At 51.2% G+C, this 24,349-nt stretch overlaps 2 protein-coding genes across 14 annotated transcripts in view; one reads left to right on the top strand and one right to left on the bottom strand.

The window, feature by feature from the left end:
* Positions 1 to 1,884: 1,884 nt before the first annotated feature.
* On the bottom strand, positions 1,885 to 20,980 carry KMT5A (lysine methyltransferase 5A). Of its 8 annotated transcripts, none has more exons than XM_081540343.1 (8): positions 20,816 to 20,980; positions 14,916 to 15,037; positions 13,666 to 13,822; positions 10,353 to 10,572; positions 9,884 to 9,971; positions 6,947 to 7,006; positions 4,628 to 4,818; positions 1,885 to 3,826 (listed from the first exon to the last, which is right to left on the bottom strand). In XM_081540343.1, the coding sequence occupies exons 1-8, from the start codon at positions 20,862 to 20,864 to the stop codon at positions 3,616 to 3,618; spliced, it is 1,098 nt and encodes a 365-aa protein (XP_081396469.1). In that variant the 5' UTR covers positions 20,865 to 20,980; the 3' UTR covers positions 1,885 to 3,615. The 8 variants fall into 8 exon arrangements, with proteins under 8 accessions (XP_081396469.1, XP_081396471.1, XP_081396474.1 ...); XM_081540345.1 differs by lacking the exon at positions 20,816 to 20,980 and adding an exon at positions 20,528 to 20,782; XM_081540348.1 differs by lacking the exon at positions 20,816 to 20,980 and adding an exon at positions 20,528 to 20,537 and having other exon boundaries at positions 15,006 to 15,037.
* Positions 20,981 to 21,012: 32 nt separating this feature from the next.
* Positions 21,013 to 24,349, top strand: part of SBNO1 (strawberry notch homolog 1) — a 65,517-nt gene continuing 62,180 nt past the window's right edge. For all 6 annotated transcript variants that reach the window (XR_014068559.1, XR_014068557.1, XM_081540281.1 and 3 more), the window contains exon 1: positions 21,013 to 21,256. The gene's annotated coding sequence lies outside the window, so the exon portion shown is untranslated. The remainder of the gene's footprint in view (positions 21,257 to 24,349) is intronic.

Below are 24,349 nucleotides of genomic sequence, written 5' to 3'. Positions count from 1 at the left end.
ATTATGGTGGGGCTAAGGGGCTTGTCCAAGGCCCCAGCTGGAAGTGACAGAAGTAGGACTTGAACTCAGGTGCAAAGGTCAGAACCACTCTGCCTCCCAGAAGAAGTTGGCAACCTTTAAGTGTCTGGTCCAGAATGCGATTGCCACAGTACAGGGGCATCTGAATCCTGGAACCCTGTATAATGGTACATCCCTGACTAGGTGCTCCCCTCTTAAAAGCAGGGAGGGAGGAGGAAGATTTCTGCCCCTTGGAAGTGAGAGCTGACTTGGGAAACAAATCTGAGCATCCTGACTTCAGAATCACAGATGCTGGGATGTGGGCGTTCGAATTCCAGAAGGTAAGTTCCTGGAGCTGGGCCCAGTGTGACCACATTCAAGACAGACACAGTTGCTCCCACACTGCAGGCTTCCATCTCCAAACCCTGAGCCGGGAGAGCAGGCTTAGAAGCAGTTATCTGTCAGTCTGGGGCACTTGTAAATACTGAATGATAGAAACCACCCAAGGGACTTCCCTGGTGGCCCAGAGACTGGGACTCCACGTTCCCTGTGCAGGGGTCCCAGGTTTGAGCCCTGGTCAGGGAACTAGATCCTGCATGCCACAACTAAGACTCGGTGCAGCCAAATAAATATTTTTTAAAAACACCCCAAATTTTCATAATAGCTGATTCCTGAAGATTATCTTTGTGCAAGTACTTTTATGTCTTAAACGCAGTCAATCCTCACAATCACCCTGATGCAAGCACCAGTATTGTCTCTATGTCACAGGGGAGGAAAGGGGTGCCCAGAGAGGTTAGGTAAACCCCCCAAGGTTACACAGTGGCTGAAACCTGAGGTTCGGTTCCAGGGCTGAGCACTGGGCTACCAGGCCACACTGTCCCCTCCATGGTGAGCTAGTAGTATATGATGACTGAATCCTTGGGAAACCCCTGCAAGGCGTGTGGGCAGAGGCTGTTCCCAACTTGGACAGATTTCAGAGGGTAAGTGATTTGTTCAGGGCAACGGCTGACAGATGCTGAACGCCTATGCTGGGAATGGATCTTTTACCTGTAAACCAAGGACTCTGCCCTCAGTCCCAACCTGCCTCCAGTCCCTTGGGGCTGAAGGAACGCAGCCTCTTGGGGGTAGATTGTGGTGTGGGGGTTAGCGATCAGGATCTGGGATACTTCCAGCACCAGACAAGCAAGGTTGATGACTCTTGAGACGCCTACCTGAGAATCAAGTCTAGCACATTAGAAACAATGACAATTACAACAGCTAAAATATATGCTACATGCTGGGCACTCTTCTAAGGGGGCCGCGTGCTTCACTTTTAACCTCCACAAGCAACCCCTGACCCCTCATGATAAAAATGAAGAGACTGTCCCTTAGGACAGTCACCAAAACGGACTCAAACTGGTTAAGTGTAAGTGGCCTTTTGTAAAATAAACAGGGGGGACTTCCCTGGTGGTCCAATAGTTATCTACCTGCCAATTCAGGGGACACGGGTTCAGTCCCCGGTCTGGGAAGATTCCACATACTGAGGAGCAATTATGCGCCACAACTACTGAGCCCAAGTGCCCCAGAGCCCGTTCTCCACAACAGAGAAGTCACTGCAATGGAAGCCTGCGCACCACAACTAGAGGAGCCCCGCCTCATCGCAACTAGAGAAAGCCTGAGTACAGCAACAAAGACCCAATGGAACCAAAAATAAATAAATTAGAAAAAAAAAAAAGGGGAATCCCCTGGTGAGACTCCATGCTTTGACAGCTGAGGGCCCAGGTTCAACCCCTGGTTGGGGAACTAAGATCTCACAAGCCACATGGTATGGCCCAAAAGAGAAACAAAGATACATTACTTTTTCCTACTGCTGCCTTTGTGAAAAACAACAGAATGACACAGGTAGCCTCGCCTGGCAATAAATATTTTAATTTGTTTCATTTTTATGATGACAAATAATTTTCAAGTTTATTTCCTTTTCTTAAATACAAAGCTAAACCACAAACAGGTACAACCAAGACATTTTATCTCACATTTACACACTCCCATCGGATCCTCCTCCAATTTGCTGACCACTGACCAGGCAAGTGTGGGATTGGTGGGTGGGGGTGGGCGTGGGAGGGGGAAGACTCCCTTAGGTAGCACCGTCAAGTGGCTGGGGCTGGGGGGCATTGAAGTTGAGAACAGGTTCTCATACCTGTCTCCATTCATGTTTACCTGGGAGCGGGGGGTGGGGTGGGGTGGGGTTGCACCAGAGACCCCAGATCACAGCTCTGGAGCCCCAGGCCCCTGAATTACGAGTTAACAGTGGGAGTCGGTCCCTCCTTCAGGAAGAAGCTACCCGCTACTCCTGCTGTCACAGTCGAGGTGAAAACTTGACCCTCAGCCATGATCCCTGGACCTGCCAGCTCCCCTGCACCCTGTCAGCTAGGGTAGGGGCCCTGCCTTTCGGGGCTTGTAGGCTCACTCTTTGGTTCATGGCTGCAGATTTACAGGAAGGACACCAGGTGGTCTGACACATGGAAGCCTTGACAGCAGGTCTGGAACTTTCAACCCAAGCAGAATCAGGTTGGGGTTGAGGGGGTGGGGAATTGGGTAAGTAATTTCTGGTCCCACTACAAAACTTTAGATTTTTGATTAGAATAGTGTACCATTTCATATCTCTTCTACAGAAGCAAAACCAAGGGTGGAAAAAGAAAAAGCTGAACTAAAAACAACCCAAAACAAAAACGCAGCCACTTCACTCACTTCAAGACCTATATACATGTAAGTTGTCTTCTGTGGTTTTTTTTTTTTTTGTCTTTTTTTTGTTTTTTTTAATTTTTTATTATTATTTTTTAAAATAAATTCAGTGTTCACATTTCTATAAAGAAACTAACCCAGTTTCGGGAAATCCTGCCCCTGCAAGGGCTAGGTAAGCAATGCTTGTCCCTGCCCACGTCTCCTTTGATTCCCCGCCCTAATGCTTTAAGGTGCCCGGAAAAGCGGCAGCCCGTGGAAGAGTAAATCGAGGCCTGGCCCGTGAGCCACCGGGTCAGTAAGCTTTCAAGAAAGCAGAGGGGAAGACTATCTTACTGTGAAACCTTTTTTTAAAAAATATTCATACACTTCAATGTGCGCCTGTCGAGATGTTAGGAAAAACAAGAGCTTGGGAACATCCCATCCAGGCCATGGGGGAGGCAGTGTCTTCCTCGCGCCCGCCTGGCACTGGGACATTGGTTGGGGCTGGCGGAGGGGTGGTGGGTATGTGGGGAGCAGGGGAGAGAGTCCTGGCTCTTCGTTTGGAGGCAGGTGCGTCGCCCGGCTTCCTAGTTCATGTTTGACTCTTTCCTCTAAAACCTGTGCTGAGTCTTGGACTGCATGCACGGGAAGCACAAACGTTCAACTTGTATGCAAAAAAGGTACAAAAACAACTAGAATATAAAAGTTTTGGTAATATAAGGCCATCTGTTCAAGTCCACCTTGGAAACCTGTAACAGATATTTAAATACTACAGTGAAAAGGCATCTTAATATACTTTTTTCTTAAAAACATCTGAAGTAATCTGCTAAGATTAAGTGTGTAAAAAAAAAAAATCAATTCCCTTTGAGGGCACTTTGTCCTTAGAAGAGGGGAGGGGGAGGGGGCGGGGCCGTTGGGTTAATGCTTCAGCCAGGGGTAGGCTTCAATGGAAGCCCGGCTGCGGTCCCCATAGTCATACAGAAGCTCCTCCCCGGCCTGGATGTCACGGGAGGCGATGAGGATGAGGTGAGGCACGCCGTCGATGTCGTGCAGTTTGGTTTGGCAGTTCCCACATTTACTGTGATTGATCAGTCTTCCCAGGCGATTCGTCTCTCGGGTTGCATCCACGCTGGTGGGGAGGGAGGGTGACAGAGGATTAAATTGATAAAGAGGCTTTTGAACCCAGTCTGAGTCAGCCTTGCTCTCAGCTCTGATGGGATGATGGTGATTTATGGCTGTGTTTTTGGGAAAGCAATTCCACTCAAAATATATATATATATGTATGTAACTTTAAGAGCCTAGAGGGGCACTGGGTGTGGGGTATTTGGGTGGGGGGGAAGTGTAGAGGGGAATGCAAAAGACTCTGTGGAAGCACCAGAGATGACTGTGGAGTTCTGCATAATAAATAAATGAATAAAAATCAACTCTGTTGGTGAGGGTAGGGGAGAGGCTGTGCGGGGTCGTGGGGGCAGGCAGGATATATGGGAACTCTCTCTCTTTCCACTCAGTTTTGCTAAGAACGTTAAAAGTATAGTCTATTAAAAAATAAAAAACAACAATCACTGATATTGGCGCATAGGGAACAGAGAAATCAGCGATTCCCAGACCTGCTCTGGTGGGAAGACGTGCCCCAGGGGGAAGGCCAGGTGAGCCCCTCTGCAGGCTTTCATGTGACTGGTCCACCGCTTGGTGGCTGAGAATGCCTCCAGAACCACTCCAATCCCCAGAATTAAAAATGGAAGCGGGCGTGTATGTGTGTGTGGAGGGGGGAAATTGAGGGTAGGGTAAGTTGCACTGCAGCTTTGAAAAATGGCAGCAAGAACCAAGCAAGAAGCTGGAGCCAAAAGAAGAGTCAGGATGCCCTTGGTGGCCCTCTGGTTGCACCTCTGCCAGGGTGGGGAAGAGCCACTTGAAGCCCCACGGGACTTACCAGTAGGTTTTGCTCAGATACTGAAAATAGTACATGTAGCAGCCCGTGGAGGGGTCTTGTGCATACAGAGCCTCCCGCTTCTTGGCGTCGGTGATCTCGATGAGGTCCCCGTGGTATTCCACCACAAACTCACCCCGGGAGAACTGTTTGGTGGCGATGACGCCCCGGCCTTTGCCGTCGATGAGGTCAATCTGTTGGGAGGTGCCAAGAGGGAGGGTTGGTTCATAAACAGCAACAAACACCACCGTGTGTGGCCAGCAGCTTGCAATACATTCTTTGAACAGCCTTACTGCAGTAGGTCATAAAATCCACTCATTTCACACGCATGGTTTGAAGGGTATCATTCAGCATATTATTGTTGTTTAGTCACTAAGTAGTGTCCAACTCTTTTGTGACCCCATGGACTGTAGCCTGCCAGGCTCTTCTGTCCATGGGATTTCCCAGGCAAGAATACTGGAGTGGGTGGGTAGCCATTTCCTTCTCAGGATCCCTGGGATCTTCCCAACCCAGGGATCAAACCTGTGTTTTCTGCATTGGCAGTGGATTCTTTGCTACTGGGCCACTAGGGAAGCCCATTCAGCATACACAGTTGTGCAACCATCGCCAGAATCCATCACCCCAAAGAGCTCCCTTGTGGTCGTTTGCAAAGCACTGTTATGTGGGATCCTGAGAGATCTGCTAGGTGGGTGCTACCCCATTTTGCAGGTGAGAAAACCTGCAAAATTAGGGATTAGACAGGCAGAGTCATGTATCCCCAGCCACCAAGCTAGGAAGTGATGTAGCACAGACTCAAAGCCACATCCTGGCCTACTCTTTAGGGGAAGAGTAGGACCCAACATTCTGAGTCTCTCCTTTATTCGATAATGTACACGCCTGGGTTTCTCCTCACTCCATTTTAATTATTTATTTTGACCTCCTCCTGTACTCCATTTTAAATGAAGATGGAGGGTGACTGGTTGAGAGGCCCAGAACTTAATTCAGCTTACCCTCAGTGGCAGGTGGAAACTGAAGCTTCCCATCCCCTGGGTCCTAGCCCAGACCCATCTGGCCACCACCACTGAGACTTCCTCCCCTCTCATGCTCCCACTATGTCTGAAATATACTAAAAGAATAGGGGGCAGTGCTAGTGGTAAAGAACCCATTCTGCCAATGCAGAAGACATGACACCTGGGTTTGATCTCTGGATCAGAAAGATCTCATAAAGGAGGAAATGGCAACCCACTCCAGTATTTTTGCTTGGAGAATCCCAGGGACAGAGGAGCATGGCGGGCCACAGTCCACAGGGTCGCGAAGAGTAGGACACGGCTGAAGCAACTGAGCACCCAAGAGAAAAGCAAATCTTCCTGGGCATTGCCATTTCCCAGGAAAACAGTATAGAAAAAACTAGCCTGTCCTTTTACAAGTTTCCCCAAGTGTCATGCTAAATGAAAGAAGCCAGATACAACAGGCTACACATTCTATGATTCCATTTGTATGAAATGTCCAGAAGAGGCAAATCCAGAGACAGAACGCAGACTGGTTGTCAGGGGCTGAGGGCAGGGAACGGGAGTGGTTACTGGTGGGTAGGGTTTCCATTTGGGAGGACGAAAGGGTTCCGCAACTAGACGGAGGGACAGTTGCACAACCGTGAATGAAGCATGTACTTAATGCCACTGAATTGTACACTGGCTTAGCTGCCCTGTGGCATGTGGGATCTTAGTTCCCTGACCACGGGTTGAACCCAAGTCCCCTGCACTGGCAGGCGGATTCTTAACCTGGACTGTGAGGGAAGTCCTTCGTCATGACAAGTTTCCTCAGGGGCATCCCTGGTGGCACAGTGGGTAGGAATCCGCCTGCCAGTGCAGGAGACACAGGTTCGATCCCTGGTCTGGGAAGATCTTACAAATGCGGAGCAGCAAACTAAGTCCATGCACCACAACTCCTGAGCCTGTGCTCTAGAGCCCAGAAGCCTCAGCTACTGAAGCCTGCATGCCCTAGAGCCTGTGCTCCACAATGAGAAGCCACTGCAATGAGAAGCCTGAGCACCGCAACTAGAGGGTAGCCTCCCATGCACCGCAGCTTCCCCACAGCAAGGAAGACCCAGCACAGCCATAAATAAATAAAAAGTTTCCACAGGACAGCATCTTGTTACATTTCCTTCAGGAGGCATTCCCTTAAGGATACTTTTAGTGTTCAGTCCCTTGACAACTTGCAACAGTCTGCCTGGTCACAGTGACATCAGAGGGTTAAGGCAGCGTGGCTCCTACATGGGCCTCCGGACCAGGGAGGGCACGACCTCACAGCCTCAGCCTCCACGCGGTGGGCCCTGCGGCCCCTTACCTTCATTCCTTCTTCCTTTCCACTTTCAATCAACTCATCTATTCTTTTCCTTTCTTCAGACTGGGGGGGAGGGAAAGAAAGAAAGAAAAAACAAGTGCATCAGCATTCTCACCAAGGCCGCTCCGGGAGTCCCAGCCGCCACAGGGTCCACTCATAGTCAGCCTCCGTGGCATCGGTCCCCAGGGATATCCAGGCCACCAAGCCCCTATCCTTTCCTCACTGCCCACCTAAGGTGAGCCGTTCACCACCTGGGGTTCAGGTGGGCCAGGAGGGGGACGGGGCGGCTCGGGGACAGAACAGGGCTTGTGGCAGAATGTGGCTTGGGGCTATGCTCTGTTTGGCCCACACAGACTTTTACAAAATATCGAAATCGTGGATATGTAAAAATCAGGACTCCGAGTGCATGTAAAATTAGCCAGGGCTAAATTGATCAGAGGCTGCACCACTTGGACAGGGGTTGTGTACCCACCCATCGACCACGTCCACCCTCTGTTCACCGTGGCATCTCCTGGCCGAGAACAGCACCTGGACCTAGTGAGCCCTCAAGGCAACAATGCCCCGCCCCCACATGCACAGGTACAACCACCTTGTTAAATAATTAGTTACAAGTGTGCAGAAGTAGATGGGAGTAATCATGGGAAAACTGGGAAGGTGGTGGGCAGTGGGGACAGGGACTTTCCTGCTGGGATGGAATGGGACAGGGGAGATGAGCTGGGGCCAGGCGAGACACCCTGAATGTGCAGCCAAGGAGTCCATTTTACTCTGGGGGGTTTGGGGACATGCGAGCAACTAGCTCCAGGCGTCCTAAAGAGGACTGCAGCAGTAGTTGGTCCTCAGGGGACTGAGGGCCTGGAAAGGGAGCAAGGTGTGAACCAGGGAGCAAGGTGTGAACCAGGGTGAAGGCAGGAAGGGCTCGAGACGTTCCCAGCCAGAGTCAGCAGGCTGCTCTGCACGCCAGGCCCGGGGCTGGGCTGGGCTAAGGATGACGCGGCCAGGGCACTGCCAACACTGCAGTCCCTGCCCAGTGCGGGCTGTCACCCCACCCACGGCCAGCCCAACCAGAGAAGGGGCTCCCGCAGCGAAGCAACGAGGGGTTCAGGGCATCTCTCCAGGGCCTTGTTTCCACCCTCTCGCCCTGGACTTGGACCTTGGACTGGGCCCCGCCTGCTCTGTCTTCAGCCACAATGAGAGGTGTCTTCAGGGCTCTTTGTTTGTTTCGCCCCACCTACCCACACCCTCCCCTAATGCCCTGTCCACCTCGGCTTTGGCTGGCCCAGAAGGGCAGTCAGGTCAGGACCGGCCTCACCCGAGAGGAGACCCGGCTGCCCTGCCTTTAGACCTCACCTCTGCCAGCCGCAGCCCCACCAGCCTGGCCAGCCACCTCCTGGCTGGGGTGCCCATTCGACAGAGCCAACACAAACGGTGGTGGGCATAGCGTGGCTCTCCCTGGCCCATGGCTCTCTGTCCAGCCACAGAGTGGGCCTGATTGCCTGCAGACCAAGCTTTGCGGAGCCACTGCCAGCTGCCTTCCGCTCGCCTGCGGTAGAATTCAGCACTCTGGCAACACACCCACTGCAGCCTCCACTCCTCCAGACAGAAAAGCCCCTGGTTTTTGTTTTTTTTTTTAATTAAAAAAGGCCAATTCAGGCTTCCCCGACCCTGCAGCCCATAGCGGCGCTGGGTGGACCCCCAGGTTCCCTGTGTGGGTTCTGCAGCTCCTGACGACAGCTGGGAGGGGTCCCGGGTGCTGGGGGCTGGCACCGCCTCGCCCTCTGCAGTGCTGTCTCTAGGCTGACCTCGCACAGCCTCCCACTGCAGGCAAACAGCTTGTAACAGCTTGTTCTTGGCTGAAAGACACTGCCTTTCTAAGGAAATACAGCCAGAGCTTCTCTCTGGGGGGAGAAAAATGACACCCTCCCCCCTTTTTAAAAAATGAAGTCCTGTCAATTCAAAGAAGGAGACACAGAGATGCTGCATCACCGTCACCGTCTGTACAGCTACAGATTCAACGTCCAAATGCGGAAGAGTCTGAGGGTTGAGAGGCCGGGGTCCCCCACCTCCCTGGTGGGGGTGGCAGTCCTGAGCGCTCCTCCCAAGCCTAGAGGTTGCTCTGCTGCCCCTGGGTGGGAGAGGAGATGGAAGCAGCTGGGGGCTGCAGGGCCGGGCCACACCCTGGGTTTCCCTAACAGAAAGGCAATAACCACACCTCACTGCATCAAATATTGATCGACTGTGCACAGCTCAGCACTCTGCAAACACGGCGGGCGGGGGCCTCACAGCCCAGTTGGCCTTCCTGCCTGGTTTTCGCAGGTTCTGTGGCTGCGTGGGGAAGACCAGAGAAGAGCCCCGGGAAAGGACAACACGGGGGAAGCAATGGTGACAAGAGTTATCGGGTGCTCACTGCGTCCCAGGCACAGTTCTAAGTGTTCCACGCGCGTTCACTAACGTGCGTTACTCTCCCAACCACCGCACAGGGCTCTACTACATCATCCCATTTCACAGACGACACGGCAGAGAGGCACAGAGCGGTTAAGCCCTGAGGTCACACAACCAGGAAGTAGTTCCCAAGCCAGTGCTCTTCATCATCTCGAGACATGAAACCTCTGGATAGCAGACAAACACTCCTCTAAGAGAGCATGCAGCCCACCCCACAGTCTCAGGCTCCGATGGCCCTGCCTAAGCCACTTTCCTTGGAGGTCCTGACTTTCCATGCCCCACACTACAGGCGACAAGGCTTCTTCACAGAGGCATCTTAACCAAGCACCACAGTGACCCAAGGGAGTTATGACGACCACCCTAGACCCAGAACATCGGGGCCGTGGAGGCCAAGAGACTTTTCCTGTGATGATGCAAAGAGAGCTCAGGTGGTACGCAGTAAGCACTGCCCACCAGGCCACCCGCCCCTATGAGAACCTGAATTGAAAGACGTGACCCTACCTGCAGCTCAGCCTTGCTCTTCCTGGAGCTCCTTCGCACAGGATAGAAATCTGTGAGCTTGCGATTCTGCTGGGTTTTTCCTTGAGCTCTGGGGTAGGAAAGGAAGAGGAGGAACCAAGCATTAGCACGGAGACCATGTTCACAGCCAGGAGGCATGAGACCCTTTAGGAGCAGGCTCCTTGGAAATCAGGTCACTTAAAATACCTTTGTCCACTGCAGCCCGGGGTCACTTGGGCTCACCTGCCCATGGCAGCTTCAGAAAGAGTGCCAAAGGCAGGTTGCCTACTTTCAGCAAGGTGGGGGCTCTGGACCCAGGGCAGACCAGGATGTGGACAAGTAATGGTATCCCTGGTGCTGTCTCGGGAATCTGAGCCTTAACAGCTCAAGGGCCTGAGAGGGTGGGTGGCTTCCCCCCAGCTGGTACCCAGCAGGTCGCCCTGCGTGAGGAGTGGCTCCCGGGAGCACTTACTTTTTCCTGGGGGCCTGTTTGCCCCTGACGGGCTTTTTCAGGGCCTGCTTGGCAGCGGCTGCATTGGGAGTATCACAAGACGAGGTCGGGGTTTTGGGAGGTTCTGCAGCTTCAGATTTTTGGTTTGGAAAAGGTGCCAGGGGACCTCTCCTGGCGTCTTTGATCTTCTGTTCCTCGGCCTTCATGGAGCTTCGTATTGCATTCCCAGAGTTTCTTTTCTCTGTGGGCAGAGGGTGGGAAGACACAGGCTGACTCTGGACCTGACATCTCCCACTTTCCAGCCCTTGGCTGCTTGCTAAGACAGGCTTGGGGAGGAGATTTGAGGGGTGGGGAGTGGGGGCGTGTGGGGCAGTAGTGCCCTTGGGCTGTTAAGCCTGGTGTCCACTAACCAGTATCTCGGGGAAAAGATCTGGCTTTACTTTCTGACCCAGACACCAGGCAGAACTTTTGGTCTCTGCATCTTTTTTTTCCCCTCCTTTTCCAGCTTTGTTGAGGTATGACTGATCAATACAATTATAAGATATTTGAAGTGTCAGACCACGATAAGTTGATATATATATATTGTGATTGGATTCCGCTCTTGTGATTGATCAACCCATCAGGTCATCTGCATCTTGAGGGGAAGAGCCTTTGAAGCAAAAGTGCCACAGCCAGCAACACTGGCATGAGGGCTCCATCAATGGCTTTTGAGGAAATGGGCTCCAGGGGGGAAAAGCTCAATTCCTACAGAGTGGGGCAGCATTGGTGGATGGAAGTAAGGCGATAAAGCAGAACCTCTCCCCAACAAAGACCTCTTCCCCAAGGGCTAGCTCCCTGGCATGATTCATTTCAGATTCTTTTTTTTTAATTCCCTCTTCTAACGGTGTCGAAGCATGGCATTCACAGTGGTTCTCAGCATGGTGCCCCAATACCAGTTCAGTGTGTTGTGTGGGACGTTGCCAATGACTTGTTACTAAAAATACTCATGGAGCACCAGTATTGAACTGTTTTCTTTTCCATAAAATTTTTTTACTTTTTGAAAATAAATAATACATTGCTGGTCAGAATACAAAATGGTGCAGTCACTTTGTAAAAGAGTTTGGCAGTCTTCAAAATGTTAGACATAGAGTTATCACCTGACTCAGCAGTTCTAGTTCTAGGCATCTATCAAGAGAATTAAAATCATTATGTCTACACAAAAACCTATATATGAATGCCCGCAGAAGCTTATTCATAAGAGCTAAAAAGTGAAAACAACTCTAATGTCCATCAACTGATGAATGGGTTAAGTAAAATGTGGTCTATCCACATGATGGAATATTATTCACAGAAAGGAATGAAGTACTGACACAGGCTACAACATTATAATGTACAAGAGACCAGAGTACAAGAGACCAGAGTGCAAGAGACCAGACACAAAAGGCCACATATTTTATGACTCCATTTATATGAAATGTCCAGGACAGGCAAATCCAGAGATGGAAAACAGATTAGTGACTGCCTAGAGCTGGGAGAAGGTAGGAATGGGGAATGACTGTGAATAGGTACAGGGTTTCTTTTGGGGGTGATGGAAATGTACTGGAGTTTGACAGAGGTGATGGCTGCACAAATCTGTAAGCATACCTAAAACCAGTGAATTGTACCCTTTAAAATGGTGAACGTCAGAATATCTGAATTATAGTTCAACAAACAAGAGAAAAATAAATACATCAGCAGCCATCCGGACCGTTCTCCAGATGGTCCAGACACACTGTCTTGAGTGGAATAAGAGGGAGTTAAGGCCAAGATGTCGGGCATAACCTTAGGAGTGGGTGGTGTTCATGAACATTAGCTGTCACGTGATTCTGCGTCAAGGCAGGAAAATGGACGAGCATCATGGATAGACGCCCGGTCTGTGGGGGTCTCGTCCAGTGTTCATCCAGCCCCCAATTTCGACTGTCACCATGTAGTAACACTTCAAGTCAAATAAGCTAACTTGTGCCCCATGTCACCATTCAGGACAATCTACATCCCACCCCGTCCCAGAAGGGATGTGAGGCTGGCTTACGGCATCTAGAGAGAGGCCCTTCCCAAGTCTCAGTGTGGTTAGTGCTGGCCTAAGTGCTGCGGAAGCAGGGGTGCAGGGAGGGGCAGGCTGTGATGCTTCTGCACCAGTGGAAAATGAGCTGACAGTATGGAGCACTCACAAAGTCCCATTCCCTTTTCTTTTGGCTGTGCCACGAGGCTTGTAGGATCTTAGTTCCCTGACCAGGGATTGAACCTGCTCCCCTGGCAGTAAAAGCAAAGAATCCTAACCACTGGACCACCAGGGAACTCGCCCACAAAGGCCTTTTGCACCCATGCTTTAACTGGGCTTCAGGCAGGACTCCTCTCTCCCACTGTACAGATGAAAAACTGAGCCTCAAAACACCATAGCAACCTGCCTGTGACCCTTCCTTTCATAAATGGCCGAGCAAGGATTAGAACCTAAGTCCATTTGAAATAACGTCACCAGGGGGAATCAGGCTGAGGGCTGGCTCCTGCCCCTGGTTCTCAGATCTGGACCAGAGGTTGGGCTACCCCATCCCTTTATGGCACTTTCTGTTAACAAATACAAAGCTTCCTTGTACAGAGCTGCTGGAGCAGCTGGTAGCTGCTGTTTCTTAAAGGCAAGTTTTAGAGCACAGTAACTGGGGAAAGTTCACCACCAACTCCCATCCCCACCCCACCCCCCCCACCGCAACTTTAAAAGGGAATATTTGGGTTACAGCAAAATTTCCAACAGGTTTCAGCATGTTTTGCAGGTCCAGACAGAACTTTCAATAACTGTGTATTTTCTTGCTCAGCATTTTAACTCTAAATCTCATTCTGGAGTACGCTGCTTCAGAGAGTAGCACTGATCACTTGAGTGGAAAGAACCTTTAGAACTGAGGTCAAGGCCAGCTCATAAAAGAGAAGGAAGTCAGTTCCTTAGGTTCACACGACTCAGCTTCAGTACAAGAGCCTGGTCTGGACAACCCAGACTCATCATTTCTGTACTTTTAGCCGCTGTGAACCTCTCTAACGACATGCCAGCTGCCTTATTTTGGCAACTTGGCAAGAAAACCAAGCTTGAAAGACATGCCAACTCTTGTAAAAACAGGGAGAACCTGTTAGACCAACAGGGCACACGCCCTGGAACAGGCGGCTCTATTCTCCCCGTGTCTACCTTTCTTAGCAGCAAGACAGGACATGATTCAAACTTTTCAAACTTTGGCTTGAAAAGATTGGATAAGGAAACCTAGCGTGTATACATTATTACTGAGGATGCAACCTGGCCAGCGGTGGTTAGCAAAGGGCCATTTCAGAGGCTTACCCTCACGTTTCCTGTAGATTCCGGCTAATGGCTTCCCCTGGCATTTGACTTCGTATTGTGCAACTGAGTTCTCTTCCTGAAGGGGGGAACGCATTCCAGAGCATTTGTTCGGGCTCATGTAGGTATAGATCTTTGATTGCCCGGTAAATACATTCTCCTAAAACGACAAATGCATATTCTGAAAGAGGCTTGAAGAAGAAAAAAGATCTTACCACATTTAGACATAGAAGGGGCAACTGGAATCCAAAAGACAAAAAAAGGAAAAAAACATGGTTCAAAAACTGGTTTACTAGGGGAAGCCTAGCAGTGGAAGGTTTAGAATCTCCCAGGTCCAAGTTGGTCTCTAATTCCACTCTGTTAAAGAGGGCAGGGGGGACATCTGGCCAGCGAAGAGAACCAGCTGTCCACAAAGATCCATAGAAGAAGAAGGCAACCTACCAGTAACAAGGAGGTTAGAGTGACCAGGGAAAACGAGGCCAGAATTGGAAGGGCTGGCCTCTGCGCAGCAGCTGACTGCCCTGGCAGGAGCTGCAGGAACTCCAGCACAGACAGGCCTCAGGGAACCTGAATAACCACTTCTTGGACCTGAGGTCAGCTGGTAGGACTTGCCATGACTGTCTGAGCCTTCTATGTGCCCAAGCCCGGCCCCTCTCAAATCGTGCAGTCCCAGGACTGCAGGACTGGGCTGCGGCTGGGGAAATTCTCTCAGGCTAACTAGGCGGGTGCGGTGCTCAGGAGACCAATGCATTTAGGGCGGTTACTCTACTGCGGTGGGCAGGCCGGTGGGGCGGTACAGGTCACTGCTGGTGTCTCTGGGTGTGGGGCCTCTCCTCTGAGTAAGCACAGACAGAAGGAGGGCTTTCCCAGAAACACTGCCGGGCCTTTCTGCCTGGTGACCCATTCACCAAGTCAGCGAAGACCTGTGACCTCCCCGTGGGCCCCGGGCAGGCCCCGCACACTCTGGGAAGACGCAGCCGCCACCGGGATGGCCGGGTCTCGGGGTGTGGAAATGCCATAAAGACACAAACTTTTCCGAGGTCGGAGCTTGCCAGAGTCATGGCGGAGCGAGTGGGGACGCCACTCCCAGGCAGGCAGCAGAAAAGGAAGCTGCCCGGCCGGGCGCCCCGCCCGCACCCCCGCCCCAGGGCCGCGGGCGCGCCCACGTGCTCTCGGAGCTGGGCCCGCGGGGGCGCCCGGCCGCACGGCCCCCGGGGGCGCGCAGAGCGAGTGCGGGAAGGGTGCCTGCTTACCCCGTTGGTGCGGGGCCTCCCCGGGCCCCTCCGCTCCACCATCTCCGGGCCCGGGGCCGTCGCTGCCACCGCCGCCGCCGCCGCCGCCACCTCCACCGCGCGGGGCTTGGACATCTTCCTGCCTGGAGAGGGGGACCCGGGGGAAGCGGGGGAGGGGGCGCTCAGGGCGCGGCGGGGCGGGGAGCGGGGCCGCCCGGGCCGGGCGCCGCGGCGGCGCCTCCCGCCGCAGCCATGTTCCGAGGGCCCGGCGGCGGTGGGCCGGCCGGCCGGGCCGGGCCGGGCCGGGGCCCGCGTCGCCCTCCCGCCGCCCGGCCCGGCCGGGCCCCGCGCGCCGCCCGCCCCCCGCGCGGCCGGGCCCGCCACACCCACCTGCAGCCCGGCCAGGCCCATGGCGGCGCGCCCCTCGCCCTCGCCGCCGCGGCCCGGCCACCAGCTCTGCCGCTGCCGCTGCTGCTGCTGCTGCCGACGCCACCAGCGCCGCCGCGGCGCCCCGGGGAAGGGCCGGCGGCGCCCCACGGCGCCCCCTTCCCCCATGGCCTGCGAGGCAGGGCCAGGCACCCGCGCGCCGCGGCAGCCCCGGCCGGCCCGGGACCGAGGACGCAGGGAGGGAAGCGCTGGCGGCGCGTCCTCCGCGGCCGGCCCGCCCGCTCTCCGCCGCCGCCGCCCACCGTCCGCTCCCGGCCGGGGAGGGGGCTGGCAGGGGCGGCGCTGAGAAGCTCCTCCGGAGGGAGGGAGGGAGCGAAGGAGGGCGGGCCAGCGGCCGCGACGAATCCCAACTCGGGCGCGCCCCCTCTCGCGCGTCCTCAGCCACTCGGGGAGGAAGGGGTGGGAAACATGATAATGACAGCCCGGGCTCTTGGCCGGCCCGGCTCCCACTCTCGCTGGCTCCACGGATATTTCGGGAGACCTGTCCGTGCCAGGCGCAGCGGGCAGCGGTGAACGAGAGCCCTCCTGTGTGCCTGAGCCTGTGCTCACGGAGCGTTTTCGCGGGCATTTAACCTTCCCGGCAAGCCCCTGGGAGCCAGGTCCTGTGGCTAACCCGTTTATGATGGGGATGCTGAGGCTCCAGGGAGATGCAGGGGCTTGCCCAGAGCCACAGAACTAGAAAGTGATCAGGTCAGATGTCAAACCCAGGCGGGCTGCACCTGATCCGTACGGTCCCTGGGGAGATGGAGCCGGGAATTATAATAGCATGTTTGCTGGGCGCTTCTCTTGCATACCTTGTCATTCAAACCTCCCAGCAGCCCTTTGAAGGTAGAAACCTTATTATTTTCTCTTCCACAGGCAGGGAAAACCACCTCAGAGAAGTGAGGAGCTTGGCCAAGTTCTCAGAACTAGAACTAGATTTCCAGGCCAACAGACCCCAGAGCCTACACTCCAAGCCACTAACTTACCAGTTATAGAAATAGGTAGGGAGAAGCTAATGGTGTTGCAGAAGGCTTATTAGCAGGTCACCCAAGTGTCCTGTCCCCTCATGAGAAATGTCCTAGGAGGCAGGGGTTCCAGGCACTGTGGTATCTCGGCATAGATTACTGCCCTGAACCACTCTGCTGTAGCCATTAGGGTTTGAGGGCTCACAGCCAACCAAGAGTCCCTGTATTTGTGCAAAGTCATAGATGCAAACAAGCACCTCAGGGCATCCAGCCTTGGGTTATGGCCTGGGAGGCAAAGATTGAGTATCTCCCCCTGCATCTGCCCCAGAGGTGCTTTGTGACAAGGGCCAAGTCTCTTCCCCAGCCTGGGCCGCAGCATCCTCATGGATAAAAACCAAGATCAATGAATTCGACAACCCACCGAGGGCACCTTCCAACACCCACATAAACAAACGGCTGTCACTTTAAGTAGCTGCCTCCTCCTCCTCTGAGAAGGGATAAGACAGTGGATTAAATGGTAAGACACTGCTCAGGACACAGCCTCCCAAATCAGCTCATGCTTTAGAATCCTTCACAGCAGGGCTGGGGAAGTCCCTCCATCCCCACCCAACCACTAACTCCAGCAGGGTAGGGTACTCTGCCCACTTGAATATTCAAGAGACTATGCAGAGATTTAGGATTCCAAAGGGGCACTGGGACACCCAGATTGAGCCATTTGAAACAGTCTCTGTTACCTCTGCAGGGCAGAGAGGGTTTGTAGTTTGTTGCCAAACAATCAGGGGATCTTGGTTTGGAGGCAGGAAACAGTTGCTAAAGTCATCTTGTCCATTTCTCACACTATTTGCACTCCCCCCACCCCACACACATACCCATGGCTACATCTACTTTAGGCACAGATGCAGAGGATACACTAAAATACAAGTCTAGCACCCATTCTTCTCAACTTTGCAGCTCTAGTAGCTAGAAAATGTAGTACAAATCATTCAGTAAAGTTGTAGAACAGTTTCTTTTCTCTGTCATGAGGTTCCTATGTGCATAACAAATACATATACCCAGTCACAGAAATAAACACTCTTAATGGTGCCCAGGATCTCACAGAAGTAGAATTCATCACCAATGATACTAATCGCTAACATTTACTGAATGGTTCAAAGTGTTAGTCACTCAGTACTGTCTTAACTCTTTTGAGACCCCATGGACTGTAGCCTGCCAGGCTTCTCTGTCCATGGGATTCTCCAGGCAAGAATACTGGAGTGGGTTGCCATTCGCTTCTCCAGGGGATCTTCCTGATCCAGGGATCGAACCTTTGTCTCCTGCATTGCATGGATTCTTTACTGGCTGAGTCACCAGGGAAGCTAAGCTACTGAATGTTTCTAGGCTGTATTATTGAACCCTCTCAACCCTTTATGAGAAGATACTATTCCATTTCACAGATGTAGAAACTGAGGTTTGGGAAAGATAAATCACTTGCCTAAGAGTTATGTGACTAAGATACTGATAAATATGAAGATGCTTTAGCATGAAAAATGTATACTGCTGTCCTCGTACTCAAGACACTAAAATATGAATTCATTCCACAAGCATTTATTCATTACCTACTGTGTTGCAGGCCCTTTGCTAAAAACAAAACAATGAACACAGACAGAGATGGAGTACAATGAGGCCAGAGGGATGGGAAGGCTGCTATAGGCCACAGTGAGGACTGTGGATTTCATCCTAAGAGCAAAAACAAAAGGGTATGGTTAAGGATGGGAGGAGTGGTGAGAAGCACATGACGAAAATCTGTGTTCTTGGGGACCACTCTAGCTCTAATAAACCGGAGAGGGTCACAGTGGAAAGAGGGAGACCAAGTAGGAGGCCATCTGATAGATAGAGCTTACCCAAACGAATACCCTTGAGGCTGTAAATATTTACATAATTGTAAAATTTCTAAACCAGAGAGGAGTTGCCAGATAGCTGAACATTATGTTCATGTGACTTAGCAGGACTCTCAAAGTGAGCGACAAGTAGCTACAAGCTATGAACAAAGACTGCTTTTCTAGAAGAAAAAGACTGACCCTTCATTTGAAGTACTATAAATAATTCGATATCTGATGACACTAAATGCCCAATTTAATGGTTTGCAAGAATAATGAAGCCTAAGAAATAAATAACTACAAATGGGGGGGTCAAGTGACTCAGTGAGAATCACTGACCATACATTACAAAGGTGATTCATAAGCCTGTTATGCTAGAAGCTGGGAAATCTCCTCTTCACTTTGGCTAAATAAGAGAGGTAGAGGGACTTCCCTGGTGGCCCAGTGGTTAAGACTTTGCCGTCCAATGTAGGGGGTGAGGGTTTGATCCCTGGCCAGGGGAGCTAAGATCTCATATGCCTCCAGGCCAAAAAACTAAAACATAACAACAGAAGCAACACTGTAACAAATTCAATAAAGACTAAAAATGGTCCACATAAAAAAAAATAAATAAATAAAGGAGGTAAAGTGGAACAAGCAAAGACACAGAATGGCTCAAGTATGTCCAGTGACCTTGGCCTTCAGCTTCCACCTCTGAAAAAATGAAAATAACAGTTTGTAAAGATTAACTGACATAATAAAGTACCTGGCTCTCGGTGATAATTATTATTAACCCTTATTAAGTATTTATTTCAATGGCCAAGAGGTTCACTTTGTTTCCCCCTAGAGATTACTTTAAGCAAACTATTTTTTAAATGCACTACTGTTAAAATAGGTAGTTTAAATGATTTTGGTGTGATGGGAAAAATTAAAGGGGCTTCCCTGGTGGTTCAGCTGGTAAAGAGTCTGCTTGCAATCCGAGAGACCTGGGTTCAATCCCTGGGTTGGGAAGATCCCCTGGAGAAGGAAATGGCAACCCACTTAAGTATTCTTGCCTGGAGAATTCCATGGAAGAGGAGCCTGGTGAGCTACAGTCCAAGGGGCCACAAAGAGTCAGACATGACTGAGTGACTTTCACTTTCATAGTTTTATTCAGATTTGTCAGATAAATTAGCTAGATATTATTAAATATACTTTTAGATGCTTAACACTTTCCTGAAGAAGAATATTTGAGGCATCTTACTTTTCTCTGTGGACTGGGTTATGAAGCTCTTTAACTTGAAGTTCACTATGCCTTATTTCTTAATCAAAATCTAGCTAAGTCTTGTTCCCAAAGACCCTAAAGGGATGCTACGAGAATAAATGATGCAACTGAGTGCAGGGGCTGAAAACAAAGAAGCCCAATAAATATTTGCTGAATGAATCTTTATTTTGTTCATTATGATCACTAAGGGGAGCCTGGGCTTCCCTAGTGGCTCAGACGGTAAAGATCTGTCTGCATACTGCATTAAGGCAAATTCCTAGCAACGTGTAATACCCTGGGAATTTTGAGAAAAATGTAATACCTCGACTTATCTCTTTTACATAATAATTCAAGTGAACCGTTACGCTCAAGTTTTTGCATGAAAGAGACACAGCTGCTGGAAACGACCAGCGGTTAGAGATCACTTTGCCGCATAACGTGGGTCTGTCCTGACAGCAAACTAATTGTGCGAAGAACTTCAGGCAGAGACATCGACTCCCTCGCGGCTGCAAACCCCACCCAAGCCATCTCCCGTGGGCAGGAGTCCTTAGCAGCTGCGGCGCGAAGGGCCGCCCCAGGAGGTGCCAGGGGACCTGTCTCACCCCAAAGTGGACCAGCGGGGCCCATCCCCGCCCCGGCGGCGAAGAGCTGACTCAGGGCGTGGAAAGGGAAAGGAAGGCGCCTGCCGCGGTGTCCACTCGGACGCGCTCCCCACCAAGTAGGGTACCGATCTGTGCCCTCGCCTCGGGATCACCTCCTTTCCAAACCAGAGAGAGCCCCTAAGCAAGCGAAGCCTCGCCCTCCCCCTCATTTGTATCGATGACAACCATTCCCTTGAGGTGCTAGGCGCTTTAGTTTCCAAACAGCTTTGACATATGGCCCCGTTGCCTCTCGAGAGGCAGGTCACCAAGTGCCCACAATTTAAAAAGGGGAAACCGAAGCACGGGAGTGGGAGGGGCTTCTGGGGGCTTCGGGAGCGAGGGTGGGGAAGAGGTGAGAAAGGTTCCGCAGCCCCTCCCCCCGCAACCCTACTAGTCCCGGCGCTCCTTCCGAGCAGCCGGTGGGCGAGCGCCTTCCCGCCGCCGCTCCCGCCACTTCGGTGTCGCCTGCAGCACGACCCCCTAACCCAGCAGCCCCGGCGCTGGCCACCGGGGCCAATACCTCTAGCCATGGCCCCGCTCTGTCACCGCCTAGGATCTCCCGGGAAACGCAGCTTTCGAAAAAAGTTGCAACAACTGTAGCCAACTGCTCCGTCGGGTCCCGGCTGCTGCCCTGATTGGCGCCGCTGCCCGTCTCTCCCCAGACTGCCCGCCGTGATAGGCAAACTCTGGAGGGAAAGCCCGCCCTTTACCCCGCCTCCCCGGGGGGGCGGGGCGAGCGGCCGCACTTTCTACAAACGCTTTCAGGACAGGTCTCAGCGGAGGAGGAGGGAGGGGGTTTAAATTTTACCGTCTCTCCGCGTTGATTGGCTGTGTTGGAAGGGGAGCTGCGCTGCCATTGGGGGGCTCTAAACTCCTCCCTCTGCCGGTGCTGAAGCTCCGCCCGGGGAGATTTAGTCACGCGGCTAGCGGCCCCGGCTCGGAGTAGAACCACAGGGGACTTCCGGTTTTTCTCGGGTTTGACCGGAACCCGACCTTTGACCCCTCGACCACCCCTTATGGGAAGCCTAGCCCTCAGCAGTTTAACATGCGAACCACCTTGACCTTTCCAGCAGTTTAATCCATTCATTCCTAGGTTGCAAGGTTTATGGAGTCTGTTCTTCCAGTATTCAAACCCGCGGGCAGAGTTCTTACCAACTAACTTGAGTCAGCCTCCCGGAACCACAGCGATCCTAGCCCAACATACCCCAACGGTTTTACAGATGGGGAAACAGAGGATCATCAGGAACAGGTAACTCACTTGCTGCCCAGTGTCACAGAACAGTTTATTTCTGGGTCATGGATCAGTCTTTTGAGTCCTAGTCCACTAGAGGGCTTCCCTCATCTCAGGGAAACAACCCTGCGCCTTTCCCCACCCAGAGGAGCCTCGGTCGGTTAAGTCCCTGAGAAGCACAGGTATTCTAGATATTCTTTGCTTTGAACACAGATAAGGTGTTCAGTTACAGCTCTTCCCTGGGGATCCTTCCTGGAGATAGGAGCAGAGGTCCATTCTTTCTCTTTGGTCCCCAAGAAGATTTTGGAATCCCCACCATTGCCCAAGGACCCTATCATTGCACCAGGAAAGTAGAAGAGCAAAACAAGGTGATTCATGTGAAAGCACTGGGAAAAGTAGGAAGCAACACTTGTCACTCACTGTGCTTTTTGGTATATCATTTCAGCTCTCTGGTCCTCAGCTTACCCAGCTGTCAAATGATGGAGTCATCTGTGATCTGCCAAATTCCTTCCAGCTTCCATAGATATATAGAGGTTTTTACTTTCACTAAAATGCATTAATTCAACATTTATTGAGCTGTTTATTGGCTCTGTCCAATCCCCCAAGGACACAGTGGCAAATAAGACAGATGCCTAAATTTTTTAGGAAAGAAATAAGAAACCACTTTTTAAAGGTAATATTAAGGGGCTTCTCTGGCAGTCCAGTGGTTTAGATTTTCACTTCCACTGCAGGGAGCACAGGTTTGATCCGTGGTCGGGGAACTAAGATCCCAAATGCCATGGGGAGCAGCCAAAAAAAATTTAAACAAATTTAAAAATAAAGATAATGTTGAATAGTGATTAATGCTGTGGGTAAAATGAAAATAGGGAATTTTACAGAGTGTGTGGGGAGATCGTTGCTTCTATAGATTGGTGAAATTGAGAAATCCTCTTTGAGTTCGTACTTTAGGTTGTACCCAGAATAAGTGAACCCCAAGGGAGAAGATACTTGCAGGTAGAAGGAATAGTAAAAGCAAATCCCCAGAAGTGGGGATCAGCTTTGGTTGTTTTAGGAAAGAAAAAGAAACCCAATGTAGTTGAAATTGAGTATATCATGGGGAGAATGGATGGGGCTTCCCTGATAGCTCAGTTGGTAAAGAATCCACCTGCAATGCAGGTAGACCCCGGTTCGATTCCTGGGTCAGGAAGAAGGGAAAGGCTACCCACTCCAGTATTCTTGCCTGGAGAATTCCATGGACTGTAGTCCATGGGGCCGCAAAGAGTCAGACACGACTGAGCGACTTTCACTTTTGGGGAGAATGGAGGGGATCAGGCTGGGAAAGTAGGCAGGGGCTAGATCAAATAGGCCATTGAAGGCTGTGCTGGTCTCTCAGCTGCAGATGCACTCTTCTCTACCCTGCCCAGCTGTATCCATCCTGCAAACTGTATTGCACCTTTGTCAGCTAGTTTTAGGTTCTGTCAATAGGAGAGGAGACTGGAAGGCAGGGGGAGGGACTCACTCATGCAGGCCCTTTTACTTGCTATTCCTATCATGGTAAGTAATGACATTTTGCTTCTGACAGGGCATTTGGTTCACTCTCCAGGTTCTTTCCAGAAATAGCCTCAGTGCGCTACCTCAGAAGTGCCAGCAGCAGCCCCTTTTCAGAGTTCTGAGCCCCAGCTTGGCAGGGCCCCTCCCCTGCCAAGGGGAGGCTCTTGAAGGGCCAGCACCAACATCACGGTGCCCCTTTCTCAGAGGCATGAGAACCAGCCCTCCAGGAAGCCTCTTCTGATTCTTCTTGCTCTGCTAACCCCAACTGTTCTCTTTGTTCTCCGGCCCTAGAAGTGGGAACTGCTTTCTGCTGTTATGATTAAATTACTTCAATGTTCCCTTTTCGCTTGTTCAATCCTCGCGCCACCTGTTTAATGAATTGCCTATTTTAAATTCTGTTTTCCTGACCGGACCCTGATGGACCCAAAAGCCATTAATAAGGACTGAGATTTTTATTGCAAGTCTGATAAGAAACCACTGCATGGTTTTCTGTTTAATATTTATTTATTTGGCTATGTTGAGTCTTAGTTTCTGCACACAGGATTTTCGTTGCATCATGAGGGATTTTTTGTTGCTATGAACTGACTCTCAAGTTGTGGCTCTTGGGCTTAGTTGGTCTGCAGCACGTGGGATCTTAGTTCCCTGTCAGGGATGTGAACCTGCGTCCTCTGCATTGCAAGGCATGTTCTTAACTACTGGACCACCAGGGAAGTCTCCACGACATGATTTTAAGCCAAGAGTAGATGGATAGATTTGTGAATCTAAAGAGTAATTTTTGCAAACAGTTATGCAAACAGAAGGACTGCAAATAGCTACTTAAGTTACAGTAATCTGCATTGAGACTTGGAATCTTGAAATAACGTGACATGCTTCAGGAATGTCTATTTAATGATCTCCATTTTCCTAAGAGGGCCATATCATGTGGGTAAAATCACTCCAGCGCTGAGATGATTTTTCCTTACTCTACTGTTATCTTTACATGAATATTTGCTCCAGGATTTTGCTGTTGTTAAATACTTTAAAAAATTTATTTATTCATTTATTTATTTTTTGCTTGCACTGGGTCTTTGTTGCTGTGCACAGGCTTTCTCTAATGGCAGTGAGCAGGGGCTTCTCTCTAATTGTGGTACACGGGCTTCTCATTGTGGTGGCTTCTCTTCTTGCAGAGCATGGGCTCTAGACTCCCAGTCTCAGTAGTTGTGGCTCAGGCTTAGTTGCCCCTCGGCACATGGAGTCTTCCCAGATCAGGGATTGAACCCGTGTCCCCTGCATTGGTGGGCAGATTCTCAACCACTGGACCACCACAGAAGTCGTAAATACTTTTTTCTTGGCATGAGTTCTTAGAAGGTTCTACCAAATAGGGTATGTGTTCCACAGTTATGGCCACTGTAATTTACTAACTCCCTTCCATTCATCTGTGAGTGCTGGGAAAGATCAAGGGCAGTGACAGAGAATGAGATGGTTGGATAGCATAACTGAATCAATGGATGTGAGTTTGAGCCAACTCTGGGAGATAGTGAAGGACAGGGAAGCCTGGCATGCTGCAGTTAATGGGGTCACAAACAGTCGGACATGACTTAG

The sequence above is a fragment of the Giraffa tippelskirchi genome, chromosome 11 (assembly GCF_054371585.1).
Source record: "Giraffa tippelskirchi isolate mGirTip1 chromosome 11, T2T-mGirTip1v1.2.pri, whole genome shotgun sequence".
Lineage (NCBI taxonomy): Eukaryota > Metazoa > Chordata > Mammalia > Artiodactyla > Giraffidae > Giraffa > Giraffa tippelskirchi.
The sequence above is the reverse complement of the archived record's forward strand: the minus strand, read 5'-3'. Positions and strand labels throughout refer to the sequence as shown.

What these genes read in the sequence shown, in the direction of transcription:
- KMT5A (XM_081540343.1), bottom strand. Translation starts at nt 20,864, where the DNA reads ATGGCAGCGCAGCTCCCCTTCCAACACAGCCAATCAACGCGGAGAGAC. An exon ending in GGAGGCCCCGCACCAACGGG is followed by an intron (nt 13,823 to 14,915) that starts GTAAGCAGGCAC and finishes TTGTCGTTTTAG; the next exon opens with GAGAATGTATTTACCGGGCA. An exon ending in TATCTGAGCAAAACCTACTG is followed by an intron (nt 3,827 to 4,627) that starts GTAAGTCCCGTG and finishes CCTCCCCACCAG; the next exon opens with CGTGGATGCAACCCGAGAGA.